Below are 15,489 nucleotides of genomic sequence, written 5' to 3'. Positions count from 1 at the left end.
AGGGTTTCTTAAACCGCCCAGCTGTTGCCTCAGAAGGGAGTTTCTAGAAGCTCCTTCTCCACTGCCTCCCCGCCCCCTCCCTTTTTTTTTTTTGGTTTTTACCCCTGCGAGGAGCTTCTCCAGCTCCAGTGCGTCCGCCCTCCAAGGGGTACAGGTGCAGCCGTCCCAGCTGTTGCCGCCCAGTTCGCCACCGCCGCCGCCTCCTCCGGGCGGGCCGGGGGCTTGACCCCGCGCTGCCGCATCGCCAGCTGCCTCCTGCCCGCGCGCTGCGGCCGCGGCCCGCCGCCGGGGACTCCCCGCCCTCCCGCGCGACCCCGCGCTGGGTCGGGCGGCGTTTGCGGCGGGCGGGGGGCGGCGAGGGGAGCGGGGGCTCGTCCGGGGATAGCCGCCTCCGCCGCAGCCTGCCGGCGCCTGGAAACCTGGACCTATCTCCGCGTCTTTCTCCGGCGGCTCCATCGCTCCTCCCGCGCCTCGTCCTCCCGCCGCCCCCGCCGCCGCGCCCCCGGTGGCTGCCTGCGAGGCCCCGGGAGGGGGCCCGGCGCGTCCGCCGCCCGCTCGGCGCGGCTCGGCCCGGCCCGGGAGGCGTGCATGCCCCTGCTGCCCGCGGCGCTCACCAGCAGCATGCTCTATTTCCAGATGGTGATCATGGCAGGGACGGTGATGCTGGCTTACTACTTCGAGTACACGGACACGTTCACCGTGAACGTGCAGGGCTTCTTCTGCCACGACAGCGCCTACCGCAAGCCCTACCCGGGCCCGGAGGACAGCAGCGCCGTGCCCCCCGTGCTCCTCTACTCGCTGGCCGCCGGGGTCCCCGTGCTCGTGGTAAGTCCGGGGGCTCGCGCTCGCCTCCGACTCGCTTCTCTCTCCCTCGCCTTCGGGGCTGAGGCCCCGTCGGGGGTCGGGGCGCGGCAGCCTTTGCCATCTAAGTTCCTCCAAGTTGTGGGCAGCCCTTTTCCAGAGAACATTCTTCTGGGGGCTTCAGGGTGGGTGCAGAGGAAGCCCGCATATCTCCTACATGCCACCCCGCACCCCCTGCGGTGGCTGTAGTGCTGGTGACCCGGAGGGAAGGGGGCTGTAGGAAGTGATGATGGATGGAGATCGGGGCTGGGGATGAGGTGAGCCACTGGGATGGATTTTTACTTCATCCACCGCGTAGCCTCGCTCCGCTGGCCGCCTTCTCTCAGACTGCGCCTGGAAGGGGAGCAGCCGCGGGCCAGCGGGAGGGAGATGGGGGTCAGTTGCTGGGCGTGTAAGGGACTCCTGCTTCCCAAATCGGGCGCGTATTCCTATTTTACCACCCCCTGTCTCTCAGATGAAAGTGCCAGGGGGACTAAGCCGACCAGGGAACAAATATTAAAAAAAGAGTATAAGAACTCTTAAATGAAGAGACTGCAGCAGCATCCGTGCTGGCTGAAAAGCAGGAGCTGTGCCTAAATTACAAGGTTTATTTAAAGGCTGCTCCGCTCCCTGGGCAGCTTAAACACCTTCCTCGCGGAGCCTCACTGGGAATGCCTTTTGGATTTATGCATTGGGTGTGTGTTTACACAGATACAAGCACACATACGCACACACATACACATACATGATTGCTAGGATACTAGTCACATATTTTACATAGGTGAATATGGTGTAAAGTTATTGGTAGGGGAATTAATGGTGTTTCTTCAGGAAACATTACAGTTCCTTTAATATTGTCAAAGTATTGGAGATTCTCTTACTGTGGTACTGCTTCTGTCTTTCAACAGATAACAAATTGGAAATTAGAAAATGAAAGAGAGGGAAAGGGAAGTTCTTTTCCAGTGGTTGAATGTGTAAATTTCAGTAATGAATGTTATGAACACCGGTTGTACCTGTTAGGTTTGGATATTCATATTTTCTCTGCGTTTAGGATAAATTATTTAATAATTTACAAAATGGAGAATTCCTAACACACGTAATGGAATTCCACTAACAAACCACATAACTCCTCAGTAACTTCAAAGTAACTTTATCACAGGTACTGTGATAGTTGACTTCAACCACAGCTCCAGAATACAGGTTTGAAAAGTGTTAGATCTTGCACCAGAAAATGTTTTGTTTTCTCCTTTTAATATTGTAATTTGTTAAAATACATTGGAAACACCAAATCCAGCTTCGTGTTTGTGTTTCCGCTCCTCCTTTTGAAAAGTTGAAAGAGAACAACAACAACAAAAAAGGCTTTTCTTGGGGCCCTCTCTGCTTTCTGGGGAAGTTGAGTGTTCAGGCCCATGTTTTCTAGGAGACTAAATAGCTCAGAGATTTTTCAAAGATTTTTTAAAAGAGAAAATAATCCTGTCACTTTCAGGTCACTGATTTGGTTGCAACCATATTCAATAATGTTTGGAATGCCAATGATGTCTGGGATGCATCCCTTGGGAATTACCATTCTGTGTCTTATTTAAATGAGGTACCACTCTTCCCATCCTAAGCTTCTATCCATGGTGGCAGGTGCTAGTTAGAGACAAGAACACACTAGCCCAGAGATTTTGATTTTTTCTCCACTTAAGGGGAACTTAGGAGGGGGAAAGGAATTAGTCATTAGTGAGTACCCACTTTGTGCTGGGCACTGAACAGTCATGGCTACATATTTTCCTCAGAGCAGCCCTTTCCAGAGATATTCTCTCTAGTTAATATTTGAGGACACTGAAGATCTGCAAACAAATTAGAAACACCTGAATACAAAAATGGTGGGGCTGGTGCTGCCTGGCCATGGGACTGATGTCAAACACTGCGCTGCTTCTACTGCTTCTAAACACTGTTTTCTGAGAGAAGATGAGATGGCTGATGGAGCAGGCATCTAGAATGAAAACTAAGGGATTTTTAAAGGGAGGATCCAACTCGACTTCCTTATTTTGACTCTTAGTTCTTTGGGGATCAGCCTGTAGAGAAGGAAGCATTGGGTTTTAGAGACTAGCTGCACCAGTGGCCTCTGTTTCCCCTCTGGTCTTTGGAGCAGAGTACTCTCACAATGGGAAAAGTTGGGAACAGTAATTCAAGCTCTGCCTTTCCATTCCTCTCAAGAATACTGGATTAGCACAGTCACTTTGCATGAACAGAATATTATTAATAATAATGTTAGTAGTGCCCATCATTTGTTGAGTCATATTGCTTATGTCCATCTAACATTTGCATTATCTGTGAAAGCAACTATTATTATTGTCACCGAATATTTGGGAAAACTGGGACTTGGAAAGATTAAGTTGTCCAAGGACCAGGGCTAAAGGGTTATCCTCCTAATTTTAACCCTATTCTGTCCAACTCCTAAGCCTGTGCCTTTTCAATTATGATATGCAAATTAAGTTTGCTCATAGACCATTCTTCTAAATAATCCATGGTGTCTGTCCCCATCTCTTACATTTGGACTATAGTGATAAAGGTTCTTTATGTTATGTATTTGTTTACCTTCAAAACTAATTTCTGATCCCTTAGATTAATTTTGAAAAGCAATTCTCCTCACTAGCACAATCTGTGAGTTTGTTTCATACTTGCTAAATTCATCTGAAAATTAAAAGCAATGTATTTTTTCAGTTTTATCACTTCAGTATGGTGTTGAGTTGGGGTCTAGATTTTGAGCCTAACAAATTTGGATTCAGATTCAAAGTATATCCTGCTGATATGTTAATAGTTGGTAACTCTATTTGCTGTGTAACCTTGAATAATTTATTCAAGCTCATTAAGTCTCGATTCCCTAAGTCACAGGATTTTGAATATTAAATTAGATACATAAATGTCATCCTTGGCCCAAAGTTGATAAGAAATACATGATACATCACTATATTAGCATTATTAATAAAATAATAATTGAGAAAATGTTTATTGAATTCCTGTGTTGCAAGAAACATATCAGGCAGAGAAGAGGTTATAAGGGAAACTTCAGAAGTAAACCATGGTCACTAACCCTAAGGAGTTTACATCCTAATTTGAGAAATAAGGTAAGCATGCCAAAGGTCATAATATAAAGCCATAATAATAAAAGTGTTATATATGTGTGTGTGTGTGTGTATGAGAAAGAGAAAGATTATAAAAGAATATACACACACACACATATATATGTGTGTATGTATATATATATGTATATGTATATATGTACCACAAAGACCTCTGGTAGTTCAGAAGAGGAAGAGATGATCTTTATCGGAGGGGTGAAGAAAGGCTTCATGAATAAAATGGTGACATTTGAGAGCAACTTGAAGAAGATGCCAAAATGGAGTTTGGTTGAGTCAGGACATCACAAAAGCAGCCACATGAGCAGCTGCTTGGTAGCAGAAAATGCAGGCTGTACTCTTGAAACAGGGTCATTTATCGTGTTTCTAAGAATGGTGTGTGGGGAACACAGCAGGTATGTGGCTGAAGAGGAAGACTAAGGTCTCTTTGATGAGTCCTGGAATAGCAGGGTGAGTTTTTCTCAATTGTTGGGAATTGGGGGAGGGGGTATTGTATGATAGGTGGTGTTTTAGGACATTTTAGGGACACTAGAGTAGGGCTCTTCCATTATTAAAATATCTACATAGGAAAATTTTAAACTCTTTATTATCCTCCTTAATTGTGCTTTCAGAAAATACCTATAATGTGGGCTCATCTAAACATCTGCTGTTCAGTTTGGTCTGTATAGCATTTGCCGAAGCACCAGGAACAGAATTTACAGATATAAATTTAATTAGTGATCTTTAGTGCTCAGTGGTTTGAAGATCTGGTGGTGACAATGCTTTCTGTTCAAATTTGGATACAGTGGCTGACTAGCATTGTGCCTTTGATCTCTGAGCAGTACACATGGTTTGAAGGAGACAGAGCTAGCCCATTCATCATCATAGAGCGAGAACCAAGTCGGAGAAAACTTGCACTGAGCAGGCAGGCATGAGGGTTAGGGAATATCTGATTCCTTATGTCTGCCTTAGGACTCTGAGACTGAGCAGTGTAACCACTGCTCCTATCCTGAGGGTGTTGTGTGGTGGTGGTAGATGATGACAGAAAGCATCTCGCATCCAGAGCTCCACCTTGTGAGATCCAAGTGCCCACCATTTTCCCACGACTCTCCTTGCTCAACCTGGCCTTGAGTGCCCGCTCCTTTGCCCTAACCTAAGTTAAGTAGGTACATGCTTCACATATGTAAGTAGCAGAGTGGTGTCCAGATATATAGGCATTAGCTACCATTAGTCCTCCCAGGGTTATGATGATTAATCAAGATAACCTATTTAAAGCAACTAGCAAAATACCTTTGTGTGTTAGTGGATTCCAGGGTTGGCAAAATATCAGAGGTAGGCAGAGGCCACCTAGCTCAATCCACTCACCTACAAAAGCTGGGGAGTCGGAATGGCAAAAATAATAAAACTCAAGTCAGAACTTATTTTCGGAATTAAGTCGATGATTTCTAACTTTGACGACATCTTCATTTCTTCAAGTGGGCTCACATTAGCTCAAACTTCCAGGCACCAGGCACTGGTTAGGTACATTCAGTGCAGGGCTTCATTTAACGCACAGCACGGTAGTACCTACTCTAAGCATAGGTACTACCTTTAAACACACTTATACATGAGAAATCTGATGTCTAGTGAGATTGTATTTTAGACTTTATTAAATTATTTAAATCCATTAATGTAATTAATTTTACAATAAACTTAACGAAGGAGACTTGGATGTAAAAAGGTTAGGTGACCAATCTGGAATCCCACAATCATCAAAACCTGTTCATTTAGTTCTTTTTGTTTTATACCTTTTTTCCAATACAGTAAACAAATCCTTAAAAGTTTTTTTGTTATAGTGATTCAATACTAGAAAAGTCAAAATTTTCTCAAACCTGTTATTTTCAGTTTTAGCTTTTCTGGTTTGATGGGAAGCGTTGTGTTCCAGGGTAAAAAATGCTTTCAGTGTGTGGTGGAGGAAACTGTTTCTTATTAAGTTTGATACATGGAGAGGTGGGTGGCAGCAGAAAGAGTTCACAAGTATTTCTGTTGTTCTGATCTGAAGCCATATTTCTTTTCTCTGTAGCACACACTCACACAGTGCTTTTATGTAGGTCCACTCTCTGGTTCTAGATTTGCAAACTACTATTCACAGAGCACTGAGGACCTTCTTTTTCTAAAACATGTTTCTCATAACGGGACCTAGCACTAGATTCGGGGAGCGGTGGGCACACTGACATTGTGTATAAATACTGTCTGTATGTATATATGCATTTTTCTAGTGAGAGCCTCCATGGCTTTATCAGATTGTTAGAGATGTCCAAGTTTCCCTTAACATTAGAAATGACTGAGGGTTTATGGATCTGTTTAAACTCCTCCTTCTGTCTCTTAGGATCTTGCTTTAGATATTCTCATTCTTATTCACTCATTCATGTGCTCTCTCCTCCTTACCCTCCTTACCTCCCTGCATTCCATTTTGTCTCTTTTCCTGTTTATCCCCTTTCCTTTGCATACGAATAAGAACTTGTGATGCTCAGGGGAGAACAAAGGCTCAGGAATCTGAACACTAGCTAGCTTTTCCTCCCCTGTTCTCCCTTTCCTTCTCCCTGTCTCCTCCTTCCCCTGCATCCCAATCACACATTAACCCTGTGGCTTCTCTGAGCCAGTTACCTTACCTAAAAAATGTTGAATTATTCCCTCTACCTTTCTGAACAGTTGTGAGAATCAAATGTACTGGAATGTGCTTTGGAAACGATAAACTTCCTACATACGAGGAAAACATAGTGTAAGCAGATTACATGAGTTCTGTAGCCAGCTGGTCACTGGAGGTAGCTATACTGCTCATAGTATAGCTTTGCCAGTCTAATACACTTACTTTGTGGTGTGAAAAAAATGAATAAGCCTTTTATACTTCTTTTCTAATTTTCCTGAATAGCAAAAATAAATAAAGTGAAAATCCAACAGTATGAAATGGTGTCCTATGACAGACTATTACTCTAATACCCAATGTTGTTTTTCAAAATATTCCAAGATTATTTCAAGATAGTTTCAAGATTATTTTAATAATCATCCCATTCATTTGAGTAGTTTGAAGTGTTTCCAGGGAGCAATGTTGGCACCATCTGTTAAGTGGGCATGGTATCATGTTAATTTTTAAATTTGTACTGTGCCAAAAAGGCATTATTTGTAAAAGTTTTGAATGATAATACATCACTTATGTACTAGGTACAATGCTATTACTTGAGCTTGCATAATGAGTAGGGCATATTCACTGCCCTTCCGAAGTTCAGATAATATACATGAAATTATATTTCCAAGCTTCAGTTCTGTCTGTAAGATCTAGATAATGATACTTAGCATGATACCTTATGAGAATTAAATATAGCATGTGGTAAGTACTTAATAAGTGATAGCTTCTCTTTTAGCATAAATTCCAATACATATTTATTCATAGAACACAGCAAAATGACATCATGTGTACGTAATCATTTTTGTTGAATGACTGAGGTAAAGTATTTACTCTTCACGTTAACCCTTTCAGATAATATATGCAGTAACACATCTAGGGAGCTTAAACAATTCTCTCCAGTTGGTAAATGACACATAGAGGATCTGAATCTATTATTTCAAGTCCAATTCTCTGATGGCTACGTGCATTTGCACACTAATTGATTCACAGCATTAATGGTGGCATTCCTAGAAGATGGGAGAATTAGAGAATATTGATTATGTATCAGTGTGGTCTTTACAGTATTCATGTGCTTTTTAATGTATAGGCTCAGTTACAGTCAAACATGAACAGGGGAATTTAAAATATATGTTCCAAAGACAAAACTTCATTGGTTCCTAAGATGGGTGGAATAGCCAATAGAACTTGATTTTCCCAGCTCAGCATTCCCCACTATACAAGTCGAGAAGGCAGGCTCTGATGTCAGAGTTCTTAACCTCAGTTACGTTAGGAGGATCCTTTCATCAGACTTCAGAAAATCATAGGAATATCATTTTGATGGAAGATATTTTGAAATATGTGAAATGGAGTTCTATATTCAGTACTATTTAAACTATTTCTGAGAATGCCAGTTTTCACTCAGCAGGCTGGTTACTTTTTTCATCTTATTATGACAGTTGTAGTTTGAGAATCACTGTCAGTAAAATCACCACTTTTTTTTTGGTAAAAACAAAATCCTAGAGATGTTTTTCCAGACCAGGTGCATTTAAAACTATAAAGAGTCTTTTGTGGACATTTCTCAGTGGGAGAACATGTATGAGTGAGGGCATATATAATGTGTGTGTGTGTATTTGTAGTGTGTACTGTGTAATTGCATGTTGTGTGTGTGTGTCTATATATATTTGGCATATAATGAATTTGGAATTTCTTGTACGAATTCATTTTTAGCTCCCTTACTTCTAAGTTCTGTAATGGTTAGAAAACAACTTTTGGGGACACTTGGCTCTATCCTTCCAGATCTAGCAACAACTCCTCTGAGCAGATCTTGGACTCCTCTAGGTAAAACAACTGTATTCTCCTCTATGATTCTTTTACCTCTTTAACAAATCAAGGCATTAAAATAACCTTCTATCATGCTTTATGTTGTATTTATTTTTATTCATTTTATCACCACTAGACTTGAGCATCTCAAAGTTAGAGTGTGATCATCTGACTGAGGCCAGTTTTGTCACATCCAGCTCTTCAGTTATTTTTGGTAGATAAGTTATCCAGGTACCAGTTGAAGTTTGTGAGGGTGAGGTTGTAATGACCAAATCTTCTGAGCATGGAGTTACTTAATTATCATTCCTTAAAACATGCAGAATGGTCCATATACCTGTTATGTAAGTCTAGTGAACTGACAACTTCCGGTCCTTTGAGGTGTCGGTGTATGAAGCCCTGCATGAAAGGTTCAGCACAGCCAAGGGATGATTCCCTGTCCTCAGGGTGACATGCTTCAAGCTCCCAAACTAGTGGCTGGACCATAGATTCATTGGGAATAAGCCATTGGGGTATAAGGTTACAGGCTTCACTGGTTTCTTATACCATGTTCATTCAAGGGTGGGAAAAGCTCCAAACTATTTTAGTCAATCCACGTGGCTTAAAATTCTTTAATTTTGCTGATGAACAGTCCATTTTTAGCATTCAGCATGCTAATTAAAAGTCAGTATTTTCATCAATAAAAAAAATCATTTATCTTTGCAATGCTAATTAAATTCATTGTTAATTAACATATGGACAGCAAAAGACTGTAGCAGCCTCTGTGGAGTGAGACCTTTCTGATAAAATGCTAATGACTGCCCAGGCTTCCTCCTCCCTGCCTTCCGTTTCCCTCTTTCCCTGAACAGAAATTTGCTGAGCATGTTCCATGGGTGGCATATCTTGAAAATAAGGCTAAAAGAGGTTACTTGACTTCTCTAAATCCCCAGCCCACGATTAAAGTTGATTTCTCCCTTCCCCAAATCTGTCAAAGTGGTACCATGACAAAAAAAAAAAACAACTTATGGAATCCACAGACTAGTTAAGTACAGATATAGTCCTGCCATAGCTATGTATTGCTGCAATAACTTGTGACCTTGCCACTCTAAGGGAAGCAGGAGTTGTACTGATAGAACCAGAACCTCTATGCAGAGTAAATTGTGTACTGTTTCTAGTCTGCTGATCCCTTTCTTTTTTTAAGAGTGCTTTCAGCAGTACCAGCAAAAACTGTACTTTCCTGTCAAGATTTTTTATCGAGATTTCAGTTTTAGCTTTTCCTCACACTGGGGTAGACAAAGCACTTTTCACACTGAGAGGCATCTTATACGTCCAGAGATCTCATCAAAGCAGAAGACCATGCCCTCACAGACACCAAAACTGAGCAGTGTCAGATACAGTGCACCTGGAGCCTCCTCTTGTAATTTAAAATGAACCCCTGACATTCCTAATTAAAAAGCAGAACGACGTCTTTGGGCTGGGGCGACACCCTCCACCTGCACATGCGCCTTTGCTGCATAGGGTTTGCTCAGCACTTCAGTGAATGAAGAGACTTAGTCAAAACTACGTGACGCCCCTTTGGGTCTTTCACAAAGAGACCTTTGTTTCCTTGGCTCTGTGGCTCCTCAGCACATGATTACTTGGGGGTCCCCTTTTCATTTTTCCTGAGGCTAAGTCTAGAATACAGATATAGGAATCCAGTAGCACTTTATTCAAGCAACACTATCAGGCTTTTTCTGCCATTCCATTTTTGGAAAAGATGGATGAATTCAGTGTGAGAGAGAACATGCTTCTTTGTAGCTGGGATTTTTTGGTCTTGAAAGAGGCCTTAGAGATCATTTAGTTTTGTCTCTTAATTTTCAAATGAACGGCCAGAGAGATTAAGTGACTTACCCAAGGCCATGCAACTAATGAGAAGTAACACAACTAGTTAACATATATGGGTACTCGGCATATATCAGCTAATGCTGTAGGTGCATTACACAGATTAACTAATCAAATCCTCATAACAGTGGAAGTGGATACTATTGTTTCAATTTACAGATGAGGACGCCAAGGCACAGAAAGATTAAGCAACTAGCCTGTGACTCCACAGCAAGGAAGTGACCTACATTGGCAGAATGGCTCCATGTGCTTTTAACACAGGAATGGTCCTCGTCCCCAGCACCAAGTTTTTTGTTGTCTAGGGGAGTGGGGCTTAAGACCACCTGTGACAAATATTTCTGTATACCTGAATTAGTTGGGAGAAAGAGAGGAAGAGTATGTCATTAGTATGATAGCTTTTTTTCTTGTGACTTTATAGATGGGTCAAAATGATTTTGCTGAACATTATATTTATAATTAGCATTTATATGATAGTAAAGAGATAGTAGCAAATAAGAAAAAAGAGCACTTAATTCCCAAATCATTTGGTTCTGTGGGGCCTTCTTTTATGTTTCTAACATCAAATCTTTTCAGACAAAAAATAGAACTACATTTGAAACTCTCTACAAGTGGATAAAACAAAAACCTACCCATTTTGGTTCATGGATTTCAAATTCTTACAGTGTGATTTTAACATAACACAATCTAATGTAGTTTAACACTATACATAATTAACATATAGCAGATCTGCTGCACCCAAGGCATAGTCATTACATTAACTGTGGCAACTCGTTAGAAGCATTGAAGAACTATTCAGTGGTTTAAGTATTCCAAGGAAAAGTGTAGACATTGATATATTTTGCAGTCTTTTATTTTTTTTGGAAGGGACTTAGGGACTCTCAAAATGATTGCAAAAACCCTTGGTCCAGTCCTGTGGTGCCATTTCCTTGGAAGCAGCAGTGATGTGAGACCGCAGTTCTCTGCTGTGCTGGGCTTTATGTTTTTCCACCTGCTCCTCATTACCATCTATTTACATACTTCCTATGCTTTAATGTAGTTGACTCCAGTCCCACCTCCTTGATAAGTCTTTGATGCTTCTAGTCAACAGTGATCTGTCTTTCCTATAAGCTCCTTTTTTGAATAATCATCTTTCCCCTTATCTCATACACTTTCCATAAAAGAGAAGAGTAGTTGCAGGTATGGGATGGGGAACTAGAGAGAAAGCCAGACAGAATAAAGGAACAGTAACAATAATGCATTATTTTATGGAAATAGTGAATGCAGAGTATTGATAATGAATTCTGTGTATGCAGATTTCATGATGATCTGAAATTAAAACAAGTAAGTAAAAGGAACAGTGACTCACTGGCCTGACAGGCAGATAACCTGAGATTTCCTCCTCGCTCTGCTGCTTTCTACCTTTGTGGCCTTGAGGAAATCAAGTAGCTTTTTATCTTCTGTCTCACAGGATAATGGTTTGGAAGAGTTTGAACTCCATGCCCTCAGGGCAGGAGACCCTCTCATTGCTCCCCGGGGCAGGCTTCCCTGCGTACAAAGCAAGCTTCACTATTAGATCGCTGTATCTTACAATGAAATAAAGCCTGTCTCCCTGTAGCTTCTGGTCATTGGCCTCCTTTACCTTTTGAAGCCTTATAGAACAACCTGTGTGGTCTCTCAATGTGTAAAGCTACTTTTCAGTTCTCTGACTCTTCTTTAAAAAAGATATTTAGAGTTTTCATCGTCACATGACATAGATTTGAGTCCTTGCCACCATTCTGGCTGCTCACATCGGACTGCACTTGAGAGGTCCTATGTTCTTAAATGTGGTATCAGCGCTGAATGGTGTTTTCAGGTATACCTGCACCCCTGGCAAAGAGAGCAAGAGTTTTACACACGATTTTTTCGTTAATGCATTAACTTTGGAGTCTGTATAATGTCACCTGTGATGTTATCTCATCTGTAAAGGGAGTAGTTTAAACTTTTTGTCAAGTTGGCAAAAACACAGCACCAGTGATGTACACTATCCCCTCCACATGACCACAGCAGACATGGCTAAGAGACTGGGGCATTTCTTTCCAGCCGATACTGATTCTGGGCTTTCAATCTTTAAGACAGAACTCCAGGCACCCTCATCTCACTGGATTTGTCATTGCCATCATTTGTCAGATGATTATTAAAATTATTTGAGTTGTATATAGCTTATACAATATAGTCTGTTACATGGTTTTTCATTATAATTACATACAAATAATTTGGCCATCAAAAGGTGATAAATTCCTATAGACCAGCAACTATGTCTTGTATATCTTTGCTTCTTGCTGACCACATAGTGCCTAGTACAATACCTTTTAAATGGTAGATATAAGCAATGATCTGTATATTTTAAGAAAACAGAATTAGAGAAGCAAAAATTAAAATTATTTGGTACCCTTTCATAGATATTTAGGTTATAAAGTCCAAATTATTTTTCTAAAATCTGTCTTTAATGTTTTACTTTATTTACCTGTCCCTGACTTCAGGTAGTTTCCCTTGTATATTCATTTAATCAGTTTTACAGAATGTAGTTCAAAATAAATCTTACTTACCTCAAATGGAGAATATTTTAAAGACTATCATTTTGCTTAAAAAAATATTTAACATCATTTTTTGGCTCTGTAACACTATTTTATTTCCCTATGTCTTTAATTGTCCATAGCACATACTTTTATAACTTTAAATTGCCATTATTTAAGCATTTATGCAACACATGATCTTTTTTCATCAGGTGTGACATTTTCTGTATTTTAAATGCTTTGCCATTTTCTAAAACAAATTGGTTGATTTGAAGAGCATATCATCTTCCATTCTATTTTGCAAATCAAACTAATGATATAATTTATACCTGAAATTTATATATGTGGTAAATTAGGAAACTTTTTGATGTTCTGATGTAGAAGTCAGATAGCTGGCAGTGTTTCTAAATGAGATGAGTCATGATTTTATTGTCAGTCAGGGTCTATGAGTCATACTCTGTACATTTTCATTAGTAATCATAAATTAAGAGTTGAAACATTTGACACAATACATGAACTATTTTTGAGAAGAATTTCCTCAGAGAGTGATAAAAATTAATAGTTCTTTAGAGAGTAACATTAATGAGTAAAGAAAGTTTCAATGCTGGTTGGACAGACAAATTACTTATGACTTCAATTAACTTGAGGAGGAATCAGGGAAAATGAAATTGGGATTTTATTGTTTATGGATACTTTGCATTGAGATTCAGGATTTCCCAATGAGAGTGAAATATCAAACAAGTGCACATTAGCTTCTCACCTTATCAGATGGGTACAAATGCAATAGCCCTCTAACAATCATATTAAAGCACAATGATGTGGTATTCAGTAACTCATTCCTTCATTTATTCATTTAAAAAAACTTACTGAGTCCTCCTTGGACAAGGCTTTGTGTGTATAATACATCTACATGTTCAAAGGTGGAAGAAAGGATCCTGCCCTCAAGGAACTCAATATAAGATGTGAGTGAAGAGTTAAAGTATATGAATTCTGATAACTGGCCATGGGAGTGGGGTGAAGAAGATAGAAGGAATCAAGAAAGAAAATTCTGAGAGGAGGTGATCTTGGCTGGTCAGGGAAGCCAGAGGAGGTCTGTTCCAAACAAAGAGCAAACATGAAGTGATTGTGGCTGGAGAAAACTTCATAGGTTGAAGGAACTCCAAGAATGTCTGGAATGGAAAGGAATATAGCACAGAAGTAATTAGGATCAGAATATAAGGATGTTCAATAGAAAATACATTACAATAATACCCAGAGATTGGAATCAAAATTCTCTTAGCAGCCTGAAGAGGTGAACCTGAGGTACACCTCTTATCTTCACTCTGTCTGTCTACAAAATGGAACATCTAAATCTAATCTACCTTACAAAGTAATTCTATTTCTGTGACTGCTATTAATTTAGTAAACCAAAATAAAAAAAAATTAGGATATCATTTGAGAGTTTTTAGGAATCTAGTGCAACCTTCATCATATAAATCTTGGCTTTGGCAGCCAAATGTGTTCCAGAATACTTATATTTTTCTATTTTAAATAAAAATAAAACTGTGACATAAACTTTCAATTAGATGCTGATACATTAATCCCTCTACACATATATTGCATGATTTTAAATTATTACTTGCAACATGGACACTGCTAAAAACCGATATTTGTGTAATTATGAAAGCTTATGTTGGTATGCACAATTAAAATTTAAACTGGCAAGCATATTTTTGTTACTCTTGCTATGTTTTGATTCTATAATTAGGTCATTTTGACTGCTTTTTCTAAATGATATCCCAGGTGTGCTCACCTGTATAGTAAATGTCTTCAATCTCCTCATTTCAAATTGGAAATTAAAGTGAAATATATATACATCTGTATATTGCTCTATAAATTTGAGGATATGATCATGCAGTTCTTTTAGGAAGTATGGATTGAAATTTATGTGAAATTAAACAGTACTATTCTTGGTAGGTGAAACTCAGGTTTTCCAGTTTATGATATTAAGAATTAGATGTGCTTGGTTTTCTTATAAGATGCTCTATCCTTCTAAGTTTAGTCATCTAATTAAGGTTTCCATTCATGGGAAATGACTTTAAAGAGCACATAAGACAGGCTTTTACACAAACAAGCTTTGATTGGATTAATTGGATTTGCATAAATTGTATGATGTGAATGTGCTAGTGTCTTGGCTTTATTCATTTAGAAAGGAGAACTTAGAGGAATTTGAAAGAGGAAAGACATTAAAGATTGCAAAGGAAGCATATAAACTTAGTCAGGTTAATGGCAAAAACAAACCATCCAGAGGTAACGCAGTGAATGCTTCGACAACAGAAAAGCTGGCCAAGCCTGGAAATGCACGGCAGAGGGAAAAGAGATGGGACATTCAGACAGACCACAGAATTCTGGTTTTGTATTTTTTTCAAAAGAGCAGGGATCTAGAGCAGCCCTGTGTCTGCCATGGGTGTAGTTACAGACCAGAGGCGCTGGTGGCATACACTTAGGACTGAGGGGGCCAAGGCGAGGATGGCAGCTTGGGTTATGGGCAGTTAGGCTTCTGGCAAGTGGCTGTAATAGAGGGCATCAGATCATCAGAGACTGGTGCTACCCTAGAGTTACTGAAGAGATGGCAGCTGGGAACTGGGACACTGGAGAGTAGGGCAATATGGAGGAAGCAAAGAGGCAGTAAGGAGGAGGAAGTCACCTGTGA

General features: G+C 40.2%; 1 protein-coding gene and 1 long non-coding RNA gene across 6 annotated transcripts in view; one reads left to right on the top strand and one right to left on the bottom strand.

Annotated features, from left to right (window-relative positions):
* The window catches only part of LOC118911619 (uncharacterized), a 39,399-nt gene extending 38,708 nt beyond the window's left edge, over positions 1-691 (bottom strand). Inside the window, exon 1 of one of the 2 annotated variants that reach the window (XR_005024513.2) lies at positions 615-691. This is a non-coding gene — a long non-coding RNA (uncharacterized LOC118911619). Of the gene's footprint in view, positions 1-102; positions 207-614 lie in introns of those variants that run through there. The other variant, XR_008997069.1, reaches the window with a different exon arrangement.
* Positions 337-15,489, top strand: part of PLPPR5 (phospholipid phosphatase related 5) — a 124,976-nt gene continuing 109,823 nt past the window's right edge. For all 4 annotated transcript variants that reach the window (XM_036883882.2, XM_057500457.1, XM_036883881.2 and 1 more), the window contains exon 1: positions 337-825. In XM_036883882.2, the coding sequence (XP_036739777.1) occupies positions 589-825 (237 nt within the window). In that variant the 5' untranslated portion in view covers positions 337-588. The remainder of the gene's footprint in view (positions 826-15,489) is intronic.

Source organism: Manis pentadactyla, chromosome 4 (genome assembly GCF_030020395.1).
Source record: "Manis pentadactyla isolate mManPen7 chromosome 4, mManPen7.hap1, whole genome shotgun sequence".
In the NCBI taxonomy this organism is placed as follows: Eukaryota; Metazoa; Chordata; class Mammalia; order Pholidota; family Manidae; genus Manis; species Manis pentadactyla.
This window is presented reverse-complemented; position numbering and strand designations above follow the sequence as displayed.